Genomic DNA, 16,052 nt, shown 5'->3' with positions numbered 1-16,052 from the left:
TGTCACTCCATTGTGATTGAAGTATATACTCTACAATTTTAATCCTTTTTTAAGTTTTCTGAAATTTTTTTAGGGCTTAGTGCCTTTTTTTTTTAGTCTAGTTGGCTTACTGTGTTGCTCAAGTCTTCTATTTCCTTGTTGATCTTCTATATAGTTACCCACTATTGAAACTGGGTTATTAAAGTTTCCAACTATTATGTTGAACTTATATTTCAAACTTATATTTCCTCTCTTCGAATCTGTTAGTTTTTGCTTTCTTTACTTATTTTTGGCTCTGTTGTTAGACACATATGTGATTTTAACTGCTAAATCTTGATAGATTTACTATAAAATCTACTTATAAATCTCTGATAACTTTTTTTTTGTTTTTAAAGTCTCTCTTATAGTACAGCCATTACAGTTTTTTATGGTTATCTTCTGCATGATATACTCCTATCATTTACTTTCAACCTATTTCTATCTTTGAATAGAAAGTATGTATCCTGTAGGATGCATATAATGGATCGTTTTAAAAAACCCAACATGGCAATCTGTTTTTTGAATGAATTGTTCAATCTATTCACATTTAATGTTATTAACTGACAAAATTGAATGTACTTCTGCCTTTTACTTTTTGTCTTGTTAAAGCTCACTTGTATTCCCCTAGTTCTTCGTTAACACTTTTTGTATTAAGTAAATATTTTCTAGTGTAACAATGTAATTCCTTTAACTATATTTCTCAAGTTACTATGTCAGCAGTCACTACAGGGCTTGCTTGCCATATACATCTTGACAGACTCTTTTTTAGATTTAAACTAACTCCAGGGCTCTCATAGGTCCCTCTCCTCCCTTTGTGTGCTATTATTATTATGCATACTATATCTACATATGCTGAAAACCAAACAATACAATGTACTATACAATACCTTGTTACACAACATTGTATAATTATTTCATAAAATTGTATGCCAATTAAAGAAGCTAAGAAAAGAAAAGAGAATAAATATTTATTATTTTCTATAATGACCCTCTTTATTTACCATTTTGATTTTCTTCAGATTCCTGTCAATTCCTGAGTTACTATCTTGTAACAATTTCCTTATTCCAACACAACTTTGGTCCTACTCACTTTCTTTGATCTGTTATTGTCAAATATATTACTTTTCTATTTGTTATAGGTTCAACAATATAATTATAAACACAGTTTTATACAACTGCTTTTGAAATTAGTTAAGGAAAAATATGCACTTATATTGTCTTTTATAATCATATATAATTACCTTTACTGATGCTGCATTTTTTTGGTGTGTGAATCTGAATTACTGGCTGAGGTCACTTGCTTTCAGCCAGTATTTCCGTAAGGGAGATCTGCCAGCAGCAAATTCCCTAAGTTCTTCTTTATCTAGGCAGCTTATCTAGGTGTTTATTTCACCTTCATTACAAGAAAAATTTTTTAATTGAAGCATAGTTCATTTACATTGTTGTGCCAATCTCTGCTATAACAGCAAAGTGACTCAGTTATACATGTATAGACATTCTTTTTAAAAGTATTCCTTTCCATTATAGTTTATCACAGGATATTGAATACAGTTCCATGTGCTATATAGTAGGACCTTTTTGTTTATTCACCCTGTATACAATAGTTTACATCTGTTAATCGCAAACCCCCAGTCCTTCTTCCCCCTAACGCTGGCAACCACGAGTCTGTTCCTGTTTTGTAGACAGGTTCATTTGTGTCATATTTTAGATTTCACATATTAAGTGATATCCTATGGTATTTGTCTTTCACCTTCTGCCTTACTGCAGTCATATGATAATCTCTAGTTGCATCCATGTTGCTGCAAATGGCATTACTGGCTCCTGTTTATGACTGAGTAGTATTCCATTATGTGTACAAACCACATCTTCTTTATCCATTAATATATGCTGATGGACATTTGGGTTATTTCCATGTTTTTGTCTACTGTGAACAGGGGTGCGTGTACCTTGTTGAATTACAGTTTCATCTGGTTATATGCCTGGAACAGGACTGCTAGACCATACAGTGATTCTTATGGTTTTCTGAGGAGCCTCCACCTTGTCTTCAACAGTGGTTGCACCAACTTACATTTCTACCAACAGTGTAGGGGAGTTCCCTTTCCTTCAAACTTCTAAAGCATTTGTTATTTATAGACTTTTTAATGATTGCCATTCTGACCAGTATGAGGTGGGACCTCATTGAACTTTTGATTTGCATTGCCTTAATAATTAGTGATGTTGAGCATCTTTTCATGGGCCTACTGGCTATCTGTCATGTCTTCTTTGGAGAAATGTCTATTAAAGGCTTCTGCCCATTGTTTGATTGGGTTTTATTGTTGTTACGGAGAAGGCATGGCACCCCACTCCAGCACTCTTGCCACGAAAATCCCATGGACGGAGAAGCCTGGTAGGTTGCAGTCCATGGGGTTGCTGAGGGTCGGACACGACTGAGTAACTTCACTTTGTCTTCACTTTCATGCATTGGAGAAGGAAATGGCAACCCATTCCAGTGTTCTTGCCTGGAGAATGCCAGGGACGGGGGAGTCTGGTGGGCTGCTGTCCCTGGGGTCGCACGGAGTCGGACAGGACTGAAGTGACTTAGTAGTAGTAGTATTGTTGTTAAGTTGTACGAGCTGTTTGTATATTTTGGAGATTAAGCCCTTGTCTGTTGCATCATTTGCAAATATTTTCTCCCATTCCATAGGTTGTCTTTTCGTTGTTGTTGTTTTTTTATGGTTTCCTTTGCTATGCAAAATCTTGTAAGTTCGATTAGGTCTCTTTTATTTTTGTTTTTATTTTTATTGCCTTGAGGGATTCACCTTCATTTCTGAAAGAAGGTTTTACTGGATATAATCCTTGGCTGAGTTTTTTCCCCAGCACTTTGAGTAGGTCATTTCACTCCCTTCTGGCTGCTATCATTTCTGATGATCTTATTGAGATAATCTTGGGCATGATGAGTCATTTCTTTCTTGCTATTTTAAGCTATTTGCTTTGCTTAAATATTTTTCAAGATTTTCTGTCTTCCAGCATTTTCATTATGATGTGCCTGGGTATAATACTTTTGAGTTTATTTACTTGTAGTTCTTTGAATCTCTTGGATGTGTACACATTGATCAAATTTGGGGAGTTTTCAGCAACTACTTCTTTGAATATTATTTTCTGTTCCTTTCTCTCAGTGAACTTTTCATTCCAGTTATTGTATTTTTCATCTCTGGAACTTCTTTTTGACTTTTTTATCTGGTTAATAATATTCTCTATTTGATGACTCATTGAGCTTCTTTGAGCACAGTTACCTTTAGCTCTTTGACTCTAATTATGATGTCTCTGTTAATTCTAACATCTGAGCTCTTCCACAGGCAATTTCTTTTGCCTGCTTTCTCCTATGTATGGGTCATATTTTCCTGTTTCTTTGGATGTCTCAATTTTTGTTAAACATCAGACATTTTGGGTAAATATAGCAACTCTTGAGGCTGATTCCCCTTCCTCCTTTCAGGGCATGTTGCTGTTTTCTTGTTTGTTCAGTGACCTGCCTAGCCACTTGTGGTAAAGTCTATTTCTCTGAGGACTGATTTGTTGTTTTCTTGTTTATTTGTTTAATGACCTACCTAGCTACTTGGGGATAAAGTCTATTTCTCTGAGGACTGATTTGCTGTTTTTCTTGTTTAGTGACCTGCCTAGCCATTTGTGGTCAAGTCTGCTTCTCTGAGGACTGATGAGCCCCTCTGCCAGCCTTGGGCATGTGTCCATGGATGACAGTGTTTTAGCAGGGCTCTCTTTGTCTGGATCTTTCCCTCATCTCTCTGTTAAACTTTCTGCCTCATCTGATACGAAACTCAGCTGTCAGGCTCCACTAATTGCTAGCTGACCGCTCTACTGTTTTTGACAAAGCCTTGAGGCATAAATTGCTCCAGAGTCTGATTCAATTAAATTCAGGCAGGGGTAGTTTTTGAGACTGAGGTTTCTTGTGACCTCAGCTTTAAGCTCTTCTCAGCCACCTCTTTCCCTGGTTCTCTGGGGAACTAGCTGGTATATGGTTTGACTTTTAATTCTCAATTAAAAATAAGTCCTTTTATTTTCCTAAAAAATCTACATTGTTTCTGGGAATGACCTTGAGCTCAAACTTCCCAACATTCTGTTCTTACCTATTACCTCTCCACCTGGCAAAATCTCAGTGTTACTACTCTGAGCAGGATTGATAGCCTCCACTGTCTTCTCAGCTTGCCTCTCTCTATGTGGTGGAACCTTTGTTCCACAAGTGAACTGGGGCAAGGTGATAAGGGCCACAGAATTCTTGGTCTACTGGGCCAAGCTTCTGAGCTATGAATACGGTATGGAGGTAGATGGAAGGAAGGAGCCCCTGGCATTACGCTAAGTGAAATAAGTCCGAGAAAGACAAATACTGTATAATACCAATTATATGTAGAATCTAAAAAAAGCTGAACTCAGAGAAACCGAGTGGTGGTTACTAGTGGTTAGGAGTTGGGAAAATGAGAAGTTATTGGTTAAAGAACACAAACTTCCAGTTATAAGATTAATAAGTTCTGGGTGTCCAATAGAGAAGATGGTGATTATAGCTAATAATACCATTATCATATTCCTGAATGTTGCTGATACAGTGGATCTTAAATATTCTCACCAGAAAAAAAGAAATGTTAATTATCTGATGGGATAGAGGTGTCAGCTAAGGCTACAGTGGTAATCATTTTACAATACATAAATGTATGCAATCAACACATTGTACAATGGGAAAGGAAAGGAAGGGAAGAGGAAAGGAACCTCTGCCCTCGTGGCTGTATTCATCAAGAATTCAGCCTCTTCCACTTGGAGCTAGAAGGAATGAGAGCCTGTCCCTCCCAGGGAGATTCTGTATCCTTATCTGGGAGCTGAGAGAGCCCTGTCTTTCTGGCCACACCTGCCTAGAGTGAAACTTGCACCAAGTAGAAATTCCAGCGTCACAAGCTCTCAAGGTTCCCAATCTTAGTAGATTTTTCTGGAAGAAATGTTTCCCTACTCGCTGTATGCTCTGAGAACAATTTCCACAGACTTTATATGGATGTCTGTTGCTGCTGCTGTTGTGTATCCCAGGAATGAAACTCCTCCCTTCACTTTTATTTGCATGATTCCAGTGGGAATTCCTGTGTTTGTACAATTTGACCCAAGTCAAATGCTTTGGGTTGAGCACCTCATCTAAAACAGAGCAGTTCACCGAGAAGTTGAAGCTGAGACTAGGAGTCCACACATTTCCAGGCGGCATACTCATCAGAATGGAGAACGGAGAAGACTAAAGAAATGTGTAGAAAGAAGCAGGGACAGAGAAAGATCCTCTGGGTTGCTAAGAATGTTCTGGTAATGGTTTTCCAGTTGGTCCTTTGGGTTCTGTAATAAAGGTCCTGTCCCTGAAATCAGGTCTGCTTTGAGGGAGCTCCAAGAAATTGTCATTTGCTATTAAAATCTGAACAATCATGATTCAGGACCGCCCTGAGGGAGATTCTTTTTTGAGTCAATTTCAACTTATTCTCCTTGGAAAAGAGGTCAAGAATGGCTCTAGGAACCCACAGGAACACTCTCCACCTCTCAGGAGACCTGCCCCGGGTACCTTGATTGTGCTCAGATTCTTCATTAGCCACTCGCATCAGGGCATCTAGCACCAAAGCATTGTCCAGCCACGTGTACCACTCCTCCAACTCCTGCAGGAAGCTGGCTGTGCCCGTTGATTCTGACACCTTTCTAGTTGCCAGCTTGCATAGCCGCTCGACAAAGCCAGGGATGCTGAGGAGGGCCGCTGCCGAGGAAAAACAAGAGAGGAAATGTGACCACAGAAACCAGTGCTACAGCTCTCAGCAGACAACCAGATCCTCACCTGCATGAGAGGAACCATCTTTTTTTTAAATGAAAATTCTGGGGGGCTTTTATTTTTTAATTGGAATATAATTACTTTACAATGTTGTGTTAGTTTCTGCTGTACAACAACCTGAATCAGCTCTATGTATACATATATCCCCTCCCACTCCCTGCTTCCCACCCAGAGGAATGACTCTTAAGCTGAGAGCAGTTAGAACTTCCTTTTAAAATGAAATGCCCACCCAAGGTAAAATAGTAATAAAGGTAGAGAAATAAGAGCAATTTTAGCAGGTGCAGGGAGTCAAGCTCTCTCATGTCAATTGGTGGGAAGATAAATTGGAATAACCTTTAAACCCTGTATCTCTCTCTGTCTTTGAGCTAGTGGTCCATTTCCGTGAATTCACCATAAAGAAATAATTAATTATAGATAGACAGATAGATAGATATCTGTATAGAGAGGTTCACTGGTGTTTCTATAACAGCAAAAGTCACAGATGACTATATGTTCATTAATGGCATACCGATTAAATACAATATATCCATGCAGTGGAGCACAATACACAGATACTAAAAACAATGACACATATGTCTTTATATAGCAACTCTAAAGAGGTGTTTAATTTACTTCTTAAAGAAGTAAATTATTAAACAGTATTGGCTTAAGCCCAATTTCTTTAAATTTTAAAGTTTTCTTCTTTAAAATATGCACATAATATATATACACACACATGAAGAATGGAAGGATATATACCAAAGTATTTACCGTGGCTGTTCCTAAGTAGGAAAGGATACAAATACTTCTTTTAAAATTACTTAACTATCTGATTTTCCTATAACACACACACCAGGAAGAAAAAATGATAGTCCTTTTTTTTTCAAGGTAAAGAAAGCAACTTAACCACCCAACTCCTATTTCCACCAGTTCCATGTACTCACCATGATGAGTAAGACAGAAATTCTGGTCAGCATAAACAACATAATAAACTTTGAAGGCAGGGAATTCAGGTTCAAATCTTGGCTCCAAAAATTAACCCTCTTTAAAATAAAGCTAATGTCTGTGCCTATTTGCTTGTGGATATACTAAATCTTGGAAGGACAGAAAAGAGTGGTTGCCAAAGGCAAAGAGAATATGGCCATTGGGAATAGTGTGAGAAGTTTTCAGTGAACACCTCTCTGAATTTGTAATTTTCTGAACCATGAAAATGTAACATCTAATAAAAAATTAACAAATAGATATTTCAAAATATCAAAATATTAATATTACTTTGGGAGAGTATAATATGGTATTAAGAGTTGTGTTTCAAGAATCACCATCTTATAGAAACACTGAAATATAGGCAGGTGAAATATTACAACGTCTGGGATCTGCTTCAAAATATCCAAAGTGAGGAAGGGAGGAATAAAGGAGGGTAGAAACAAAGACAGGCCATCAGCTGATAACTGCTGAAGGTAGGTAACACGTAAACAGGGATCATTACACTGTTAGATACATGTCTCTACTTTTATATGTGTGAAGAGTCCCATAACAAAAAATTTTAAAATAAATCCTAGAAGAATACAACTTTAAAGAAAGTTCTTTAAAAATAGAATAAATAAAAACAAAATAACTAGTTAGGAGGATTATGTCATATGAATTTAGTCCCAGCAGAAATTGGCAAATCATCTTAGCCCTCTTTCCATCCTCTACAAATTAGTGACTGACTATAAAATAATGTATGACTTCATTAACAAAGATGAAATAAAACTATATTTAAACTAACTTTTCCTCGAAAAGTTAAACATAGAATTATTATACCATGTGACTTAGCAATTCCATCCTAAGTATTCATTCTGTAAGATCTTACAGAAAAATCTGAATGAACTTTTAGGCCAACCCAATACATACCCAAAAGAAGTGAAAGTAGGTGCTCGAACAAATACATGTGTTCAGAGCAGCACTATTCACAGTAGTCAAAAGGTGTAACTAACCCAAATGTCCATCAATAGATACACAAATTTTGTTATATACACACAAAAAAAGAATGAAAAAAGAATGAAACACTGACATTTAACAGCACTGATGAACCTCAAAAACATCATGATAAGTGAAAAAGGTATGAGATGTGATACAAAAGGTCACACATTTTTAAAATCCATTTATATGAAAAACCCAGAATAGGTGAATCCACAGACAGAAAGCAAATGATGGCCAGTGGTTGGGGGGAACAGAGCTTCCCAGGTGGCGCTAGTGGTAAAGAACCTGCCTGCCAATGCAGGAGACCCAAGAGATGCAGGGGTCTGATTCCTGGGTCGGGAAGATCCCTTGGAGGAAGGCAATGACAACCCACTCCAGTGGGTTGCCTGGAGAATCCCATGGACAAAGAAGCCTGATGGGGTCACAAAGAGCTGGACACAACTAAGGCCACTTAGCATGGGGGTGCGGGGAGACGGGCTGGGGAATAACTGTTGAATGTGCTCAGGGTTTCCTGCTGGGATGAGGAAAATGTTTTGGAACTAGATGGAGGTGGTGGCCCCACAAACTGCAAATGTACTATAAGTCACTGAATTAAGTGGTTAGTTTTTTAATGTGACTTTCACATCAAGTAACAAAAATATACTGGGATAGAATTTTTTGGTTTTGTTTTTACATTTGTTTCTTTTGCGATACCATTTCTTACTTATCAAGTTTGACAATTATCAAGAAATCTAAAATAGCCCTATACTGGGAAGGGTATACAGGGTGGGAAGATGAACTAGTAATTTCTATGGAAGGTAAATCTGTTAACATCTATCAACATTTAAAAGGCAAATATCCAGCACATTATACATAAGGATGTTATCTGTAGGAACAAAGACGAGGGAAACCAAATTTCCATCAACACTGGACTAATTAAATAAATTGCGGTACGCCCATACAATGGCTATCCACTTGTAAAAAGGAATCAGGTAATTCTACATGTACTGGAATGGGATGCTTTGCAAGATAAAATTATCTGAAAAGAGTCAGAGGCAGAATGGCGCTTATTTTACATCATCATCAGTACAAACAGAAAGGAGCCAGTCTCTCATTCCCTCCTCCACCCCCGTGGCTGGGCATGTACAGATTATCTCTGGAGGGACAGATGAGAAACTGGTGATACATCACCACTGGGAGGAGAACAAACTTTCTGCTGTATACCTGCTATTCGTCTTGTAGTTTGTGAATTAAAAAAAAAAACGAAACTGTAGATTTCCCCCCACAAAAAATAAAATAAATGATAAGTTTGAATTCTAAAAATTTCTAATTTTGAAAAATTTCAAAAACATGGATTTTTAGTCACATCTTCTCTCTCCAGGTAAACAGCTCCAGTTTTCCTAACTGTTCCTCGGAGGGCAGTTCCTAAGACCTAGTCTACACACCCTGAACACTAAACACAGCCATTCAGATGTGACCTGCCCAGTATTTAGGATTCTGAGACTGATTCCCACCTCACAGGGTCCTGAGCTTTTGTTAGTCACTCATCTCTGATGAATGTTATGGATTCTCTGATGATGAAAGCTGATCAAACTTATGGAGTCTCTTCTCAGAAAAAACTCACTGGCCTCACTTTACTCACCAACTTATGCACAATCTCAGGGGACTGGCACCCCAGCATTGTACAATCTGTACTTCTCACAGCTTTACCAGTAGCTACCACACACACTGTTGGCTAATGTTAAACCAGCTGAAAATTAAAACATCCACAACTTCCAATAATTTCTGCAAAAGCAGACCTTGTCTCTCTTATTTGTTAAAACATCAGTATTTCCAAAATATTCCTGTGAATTTTTCTGCTGCAGTCGAGGCCCTGCTTTCCAGATCTCTGAGAGGATTCTGAATTCCATTCTAGCTCACATGCTGTGTAAATCAGCCCCTCTCATCTCAGTGTCACCTATAAATTGATAATTGCCAGGCCTGAGGCTTTATTTGCATCTCTGACTAAAATTTGAAAGACCTTTTCCCCACAGATGGATCCATTTGTTCCCATCTGAATCGACAGAAGAGATAATTGGTAGTTTCTGAGCAGCCTATAAAGTGCTCTAACATTTTTATGAACTGAGGGGCAGGAAGATAGCATAAATAATCATTTTGCTGGTCAAGAAAACTATTTCACAGCCGCAGTTTATTAGAAACAAAACAAAAACTTTTTGGCAACATCCTACACACTTTAGCCTTCCACACTATAATGGAATGAATTGTGTCCCTCCACAAATTCTTATGTTGAAGCCCTCATCCACAACATGACTGTATCTGGAAACAGAGTCTTTAGGGAGGTAATTAAATGAGATCATAAAATGAGGTCCTAATCTGACAGGAATGGTATCCTTATTTAAGAGGATGAGACACCAGAGCTCTCTGTGCATGTGCAGAGAGAAGGTCACATTGAGGCCACAGTGAGAAGGTGGCCATCTGCAAGTCAGGAAGAGAGGCCTCACCAAAACCACTGCTGACAGCACTTGCATCTTGGACCTGTAGCATCCAAAACTGTGAGAAACTAATTTCTGTTGTTTAAGCCACTCAGTCTATGCTATCCTGTTATGGTAGCCAAAGCTGACTATTATGTATACCTCTATTTCCTTAAACAACTGAAAACAGAGCCACCAGTCAGATCCTGCAATCCCACTCCTGGGCATATATCTGGTGGTTTAGTCACTAAGTCACGTCTGACTCTTGCTACCCGACAGACTGTAGCCTGCCAGGCTCCTCTGTCCATGGGATTCTTCAGGCAAGAATACTGGAAAGGGTTGCCATTTTCTTTTCCAGGGTATCTTCCCAACCCAGGAATCAAACCCGGGTCTCCTGACCTGCAGGCAGATTCTTTACCAACTGAGCTACAAGGGAAGCCCTGCATGTACCTGGAGAATACCATCATTCAAAAAGATACATACACCACAACATTCATTGCAGCACTATTTACAATAGCCAGAACATGGAAGCAACCCAAATGTCCATTGATGGATGAATGGATAAAGATGTGGTACATATACACAATGAAGTATTACTCAGCCATAAAAAATGAAATAATACCTCTTGCAGCAACACGGACCTACAGATTGTCATACTGAGTGAAGTAAGCCAGAGAAAGATAAATACCATATAATACCCCTTATATGTGGAATCTAAAAGTAAAAAAAAAGGTACAAATAAACTTATTTACAAAACAGAGTCATATATGGAGAAAACAAACTTACAGCTACTAAGGGGGAAGCGGGGGAGGGATAAACTGGAAGACTGGAACTGACATACCTACACTACTATATATAAAATAGATAACTAGTAAGAAACTTCTGTATAGCACAGGGAACTCCACTCAGTATTCTGTGATGACCTATATGGGAAAAGAATGTCTTAAAAAAGTGGATGTATGTATATGCATAACTGATTCATTTTGCTGTACAGCAGAAACTAACACACTGTATATCAACTATATACTTCAATAAAGAGACTGCTGAAATGACAAAGGATTTACGAATATTACATAAACTTAGGTGATAAAGCAACAGCAGGGTTTGAGAAGACTGACTCCAATTTTGAAGTAAGTTCTACTATGAGTAAAATCCCAACAAACAGCATTGCCTGCTACAGAGAAATCATTCATGAAAGAGTCAATCCATGTGGCAAACTGCTGTCTTATTTTAAGAAACTGCCACAGATACCCAAGCTTCAGCAACCACCACCCTGATCAGTTAGCAGGCCCTCAACACTGAGGCAAAGAGATTATAACTCTGAAGGCTCAGATAATGGCTAGCACTTTAGGCAATATTTTTAATTAAAGTATGTACTTTTTTTTAGATATAGTGCTATTATTACACACTTAACAGACTAAGTTCAGTGTAAACATAACCTTTATATGCACTGGGAAACCAAAAAGTTTGTGTGACTCTATTGCAGAATTTCTCACAGTGCTGCAGATACTGGAACTGAACTTCCAGTCTCTCTAATGTATGACTGTATATATCTTTCTCTCTCTCTCTATACTGTTTCTCTCTGTATATATCTGATCTCTCTCTCAAGTGCTAAGTCGCTTCAGGCGTATCTGACTCTTCACATCCCCATGGACTGTAGCTCGCCAGGCTCCTCTGTCCATAGGGATTCTCCTGGCAAGAATATTGGAGTGGGCTGCCATGCCCTCCTCCAGGGGATCTTCCCCATACAGAGAAACATACACACACATATATATACATACACACATAGCATATAGCATCAGTCAGTATCAGTTCAGTAGCTCAGTCATGTCTGACTCTTTGCGACCCCATGGACTGTAGCATGCCAGGCTTCCCTGTCCATCATCAACTCCCAGAGCTTGCTCAAACTCATGTCCATCGAGTCAGTGGTGCCATCCAATCATCTCATCCTCTGTCATCTCCTTCTCCTCCTGCCTTCAGTCTTTCCCAGCATCAGGGTCTTTTCCAGTGAGTCAGTTCTTTGCATCAGGTGGCCGAAGTACTGGAGTTTCAGCTTCAGCATCAGTCCTTCCAATGAATATTCAGGACTGATTTCCTTTAGGATGGACAGTCCAAGAGACTCTCAAGAGTCTTCACCAACACCACAGTTCAAAAGCATCAATTCTTCGGTGCTTAGCTTTCTTTATACTCCAACTCTCACATGCATACATGACTACTGGAAAAACCATAGCTTTGACTAGACTGACCTTTGTCAGCCAAGTAATGACCAAAGATTTTTTGCATATAGCATAAAGACCCAGAAAAGGTGTAGTGGAACAAAAGATATATGTACTTTTAATTTTGATAAATAATGGTGCTTCATTTTTTTGAAATTCTGGATCTATTAAAAAATCTGATGGCTATGGACTTGGTCCCCCAAAATAATGAACAGATACACACAAATTTTACACCCTCTAAGTGGACCCAAGGAGCCCTCACATGGGAGTCAAATCTCTAGAAATACTGAAAGAAAAGATTTAGGAAGGGATCTCAGTGCTACAATGTCAAAATTCTGACAACTTAGAGAGTTTACCTTGGTTAATTTCAGCTGCAGAAGGCCCCAAGCTCAAGCTCTTCTTTTGCTGAGCATTTTTGGCAAGAAGCGTATGCTTGTCATCATTCCCTGTATCCATCTCTGAAATGGTGACAGCCAGAATTCGGCAGAAATTAGCGAGCTGTTGCTGATCAAAATTGGATACTAAGGAACTCAGATTGGGGACTTCATCTAGTCGGATCATTTCCTACAAAAGACACAAACAAAACAATTCCCATGCTCAGTTCATTTGAGACTGAATGTACCGCTCTACTGCATTCCCCTGAGAATAGAGCTTGGTATTTAGACCACTTAGGTTCAAATCCCAGCTCCGCAATTTGCAGCTGTGCAACCTTAAGTAAGTCATGGAACTTAAGTCTTTGTTTTCTCATTTGTTAAACGGAACGAATCTACCTAGCAGTCTTGGATTGAGGATTAAACCCTTTGAGCGCCACTATTTGTATTCTCTACCTTTGTTCATATGTCCCATTTTGGCTTAAAAAAAAAAAGTCTACCATTCAAGTTTTATGAATGCGAAACTGCCACAGATGTTCTCTTTTTAAGACATAAAATATTTTAAACATAGCTGAATGCCCCTGTGTGTCCCTATCCAGTAGCCTTCACTTCTTTCCCCTCAGAGGTAACCATTACTTTGAACTCTATTATTTCTACACATGTTCACACTTACAAATATTTCCACAAAAATACATGTTATTGTTCACAATCTACTATGTATAAAATAAAGATATAACGTATAGCACAGGGAATGCAGCTAGTATTTTATAACTTTAAATGGAGTTTAACCTAGGGACTTTCCTGGTGGTCCAGTGGTTAAAAATCCTCCTTGCAATGTAGGGGATGAGGGTTTGATCCCTGGTCAGGGAACTAAGATCCCACATGCCTAAGAGCCACTAAGTCTGCATGCCGCCAACTATCAAGCCTGCGCCACACTAGAGAGTCCATGTGCCTCAACACAAGGTCCCAGTGCCAAAACTAGGACCGGATGCAGCCAAATAAATTCTTAAATTTTAACGGAGTATAATTTTTTAAAATTTTGAATCACTAAGCTGTATACCTGAAACTAATATAATTATACCTCAATAAACAAAAATATACAGTTTTGTTCTGCATCCAGTGTGATTGACATATTATACCCTATTTTTCAGTCAACACTGTAATTTAACTTTATTGATACAAATAAGTCTGCTTTATTCATCTCTCACTGTTTTACCCTATGATTTATTCAATCTTTCTCCTTTTATAATATGTGTATGTTAAGGTGGACTACAACTTTCCACTATTAAACAAATTAGCAACGAACATTCCCAAAGGTGTCACCTCGTGTACCTGCCTATGTAACCAATTATCGAGAGTAAATGACAGCAGACATTCTCCCCTTTTCCTGTAATAGAAGTATTCCCAAAGTTCCAGGTTCAGTTTGATGTCTGCTGTAAATTTTAACAGATAGTCAATATCACCTTAAGGAATTTTCTTTCTATTCCTAGCTTTTATCATGAATGAGTACTGAGTTTAATGAAATGCTTTTTGTTATCTGGTTATATTCTCATTTCCTTTCTTAAGAGCCACAAATGTTGCACATACATCCCATGAGTTTCTCTCCTTGAAGCATCCTGACATTCCTCAGATAATACCTGCTACCCCTCATCCCATAAACTGACTCAACTTTCACTGGGTTGGGTATTCTCTATCACTGCACGTATCACATGAAGTTTTCTATTCCTGCATCTAATTTCCCAAATAAACTGACACTGTCTTGAGGGCGAGGTGTGTCTTACCTTCTCTCCAGAGCTTCAGTGCATAGAACCTGGCAGTGAGGGTCTCAATAAACATGTAATGAACAAGTGGATGATTCCTAGAAGCCCTCCTGAATCCTACTCCCACTTCTGGTTGTCTGTGGAGGGGTATTTGAGAACAATTTCTTCCACTTTGCTTCTCAGTAACAATAGTAACAATTACTCAACCATTAAAAAGAATACATTTGAATCAGTTCTAATGAGGTGGATGAAACTGGAGCCTATTATACAGAGTGAAGTAGGCCAGAAAGAAAAACACCAATACAGTATACTAACGCATATATATGGAATTTAGAAAGATGCTAACAATAACCCTGTGTACGAGACAGCAAAAAGACACTGATGTATAGATCAGTCTTATGGACTCTGTGGGAGAGGGAGAGGGTGGGAAGATTTGGGAGAATGACATTGAAACATGTAAAATATCATGTATGAAACGAGTTGCCAGTCCAGGTTCGATGCACAATACTGGATGCTTGGGGTTGGTGCACTGGGACGACCCAGAGGGATGGTATGGGGAGGGAGGAGGGAGGAGGGTTCAGGATGGGGAACACATGTATATCTGTGGTGGATTCATTTTGATATTTGGCAAAACTAATACAATTATGTAAAGTTTAAAAAAAAAAAAAAATGTTGGCTATTGTTATTATTGAAAACTTTCAGCTCATCAGTTCCTCTAGCCCTGGCTAACTTAGGGTGTGGGGTTACAACCCAGGCCCTCCCACTCTTCAGGTGCACTTCTTTGGGTTACATTTTAATTTTTATTTAATACTTGGTATAATATATGCTACAAAGTAAAACAAAGTGAACAGCTATGTGTGCCTTTTCTATCACATTTCCCTGTCTCTCTACCAGAGGTAACCACTATCCTGAGTTTTATTATTGTTTTTTCATTGAAAAAAGTTTTGTATAATTTGAGTTTGCCTATTTTTGAGCTTTGTAAAAATGATATACTATAGACCATCTTCTTTGACTGACTTCTATCAATAATTTCTATGATTTGGCTATGTTGCTGCTTATAGCAACACTCATTGTATAATATCCCATTGTGGGAATAGAGGACATTTATCCATTTTCCTGTTGATGGATCAGAGAGACCTGATTTCAGGCTCTTAATCAATAATGCTATAAACGTTCTTATATGTTTCTTGATGCACAGATGCAGAAGTTTTTCTGGGGCAGTGGCTTCCAAACCATTCTGACAATATTCAAGAGTTAAAAATAAATTTTCCATCACAACCTAGCAAATATACATAGGTGAATGCATAAATATGTGTATAAACATGAAACAAAAACTTAGTACCCTTACACAATACATTTTGATCTTTTCTATTAGCTGGTAGATCCATTGAATTGATTTCACACCCTTGTGGCTTCAATTTAGTGTTTTTATGTCTAAGAATCACTGTTCTGGGGACTTCCCT

General features: G+C 38.3%; 1 protein-coding gene across 2 annotated transcripts in view; it reads right to left on the bottom strand.

Annotated features, from left to right (window-relative positions):
- The window catches only part of LOC102396422 (transient receptor potential cation channel subfamily C member 4 associated protein), a 69,602-nt gene that overhangs the window by 19,238 nt on the left and 34,312 nt on the right, over positions 1 to 16,052 (bottom strand). For both annotated transcript variants that reach the window (XM_025263593.3, XM_025263591.3), the window contains exons 7-8: positions 12,815 to 13,022; positions 5,594 to 5,779 (exon numbers count right to left, since the gene is read on the bottom strand). In XM_025263593.3, the coding sequence (XP_025119378.1) occupies positions 5,594 to 5,779; positions 12,815 to 13,022 (394 nt within the window). The remainder of the gene's footprint in view (positions 1 to 5,593; positions 5,780 to 12,814; positions 13,023 to 16,052) is intronic.

The sequence above is a fragment of the Bubalus bubalis genome, chromosome 14 (assembly GCF_019923935.1).
Source record: "Bubalus bubalis isolate 160015118507 breed Murrah chromosome 14, NDDB_SH_1, whole genome shotgun sequence".
NCBI classification, from domain to species: Eukaryota; Metazoa; Chordata; class Mammalia; order Artiodactyla; family Bovidae; genus Bubalus; species Bubalus bubalis.
The sequence above is the reverse complement of the archived record's forward strand: the minus strand, read 5'-3'. Positions and strand labels throughout refer to the sequence as shown.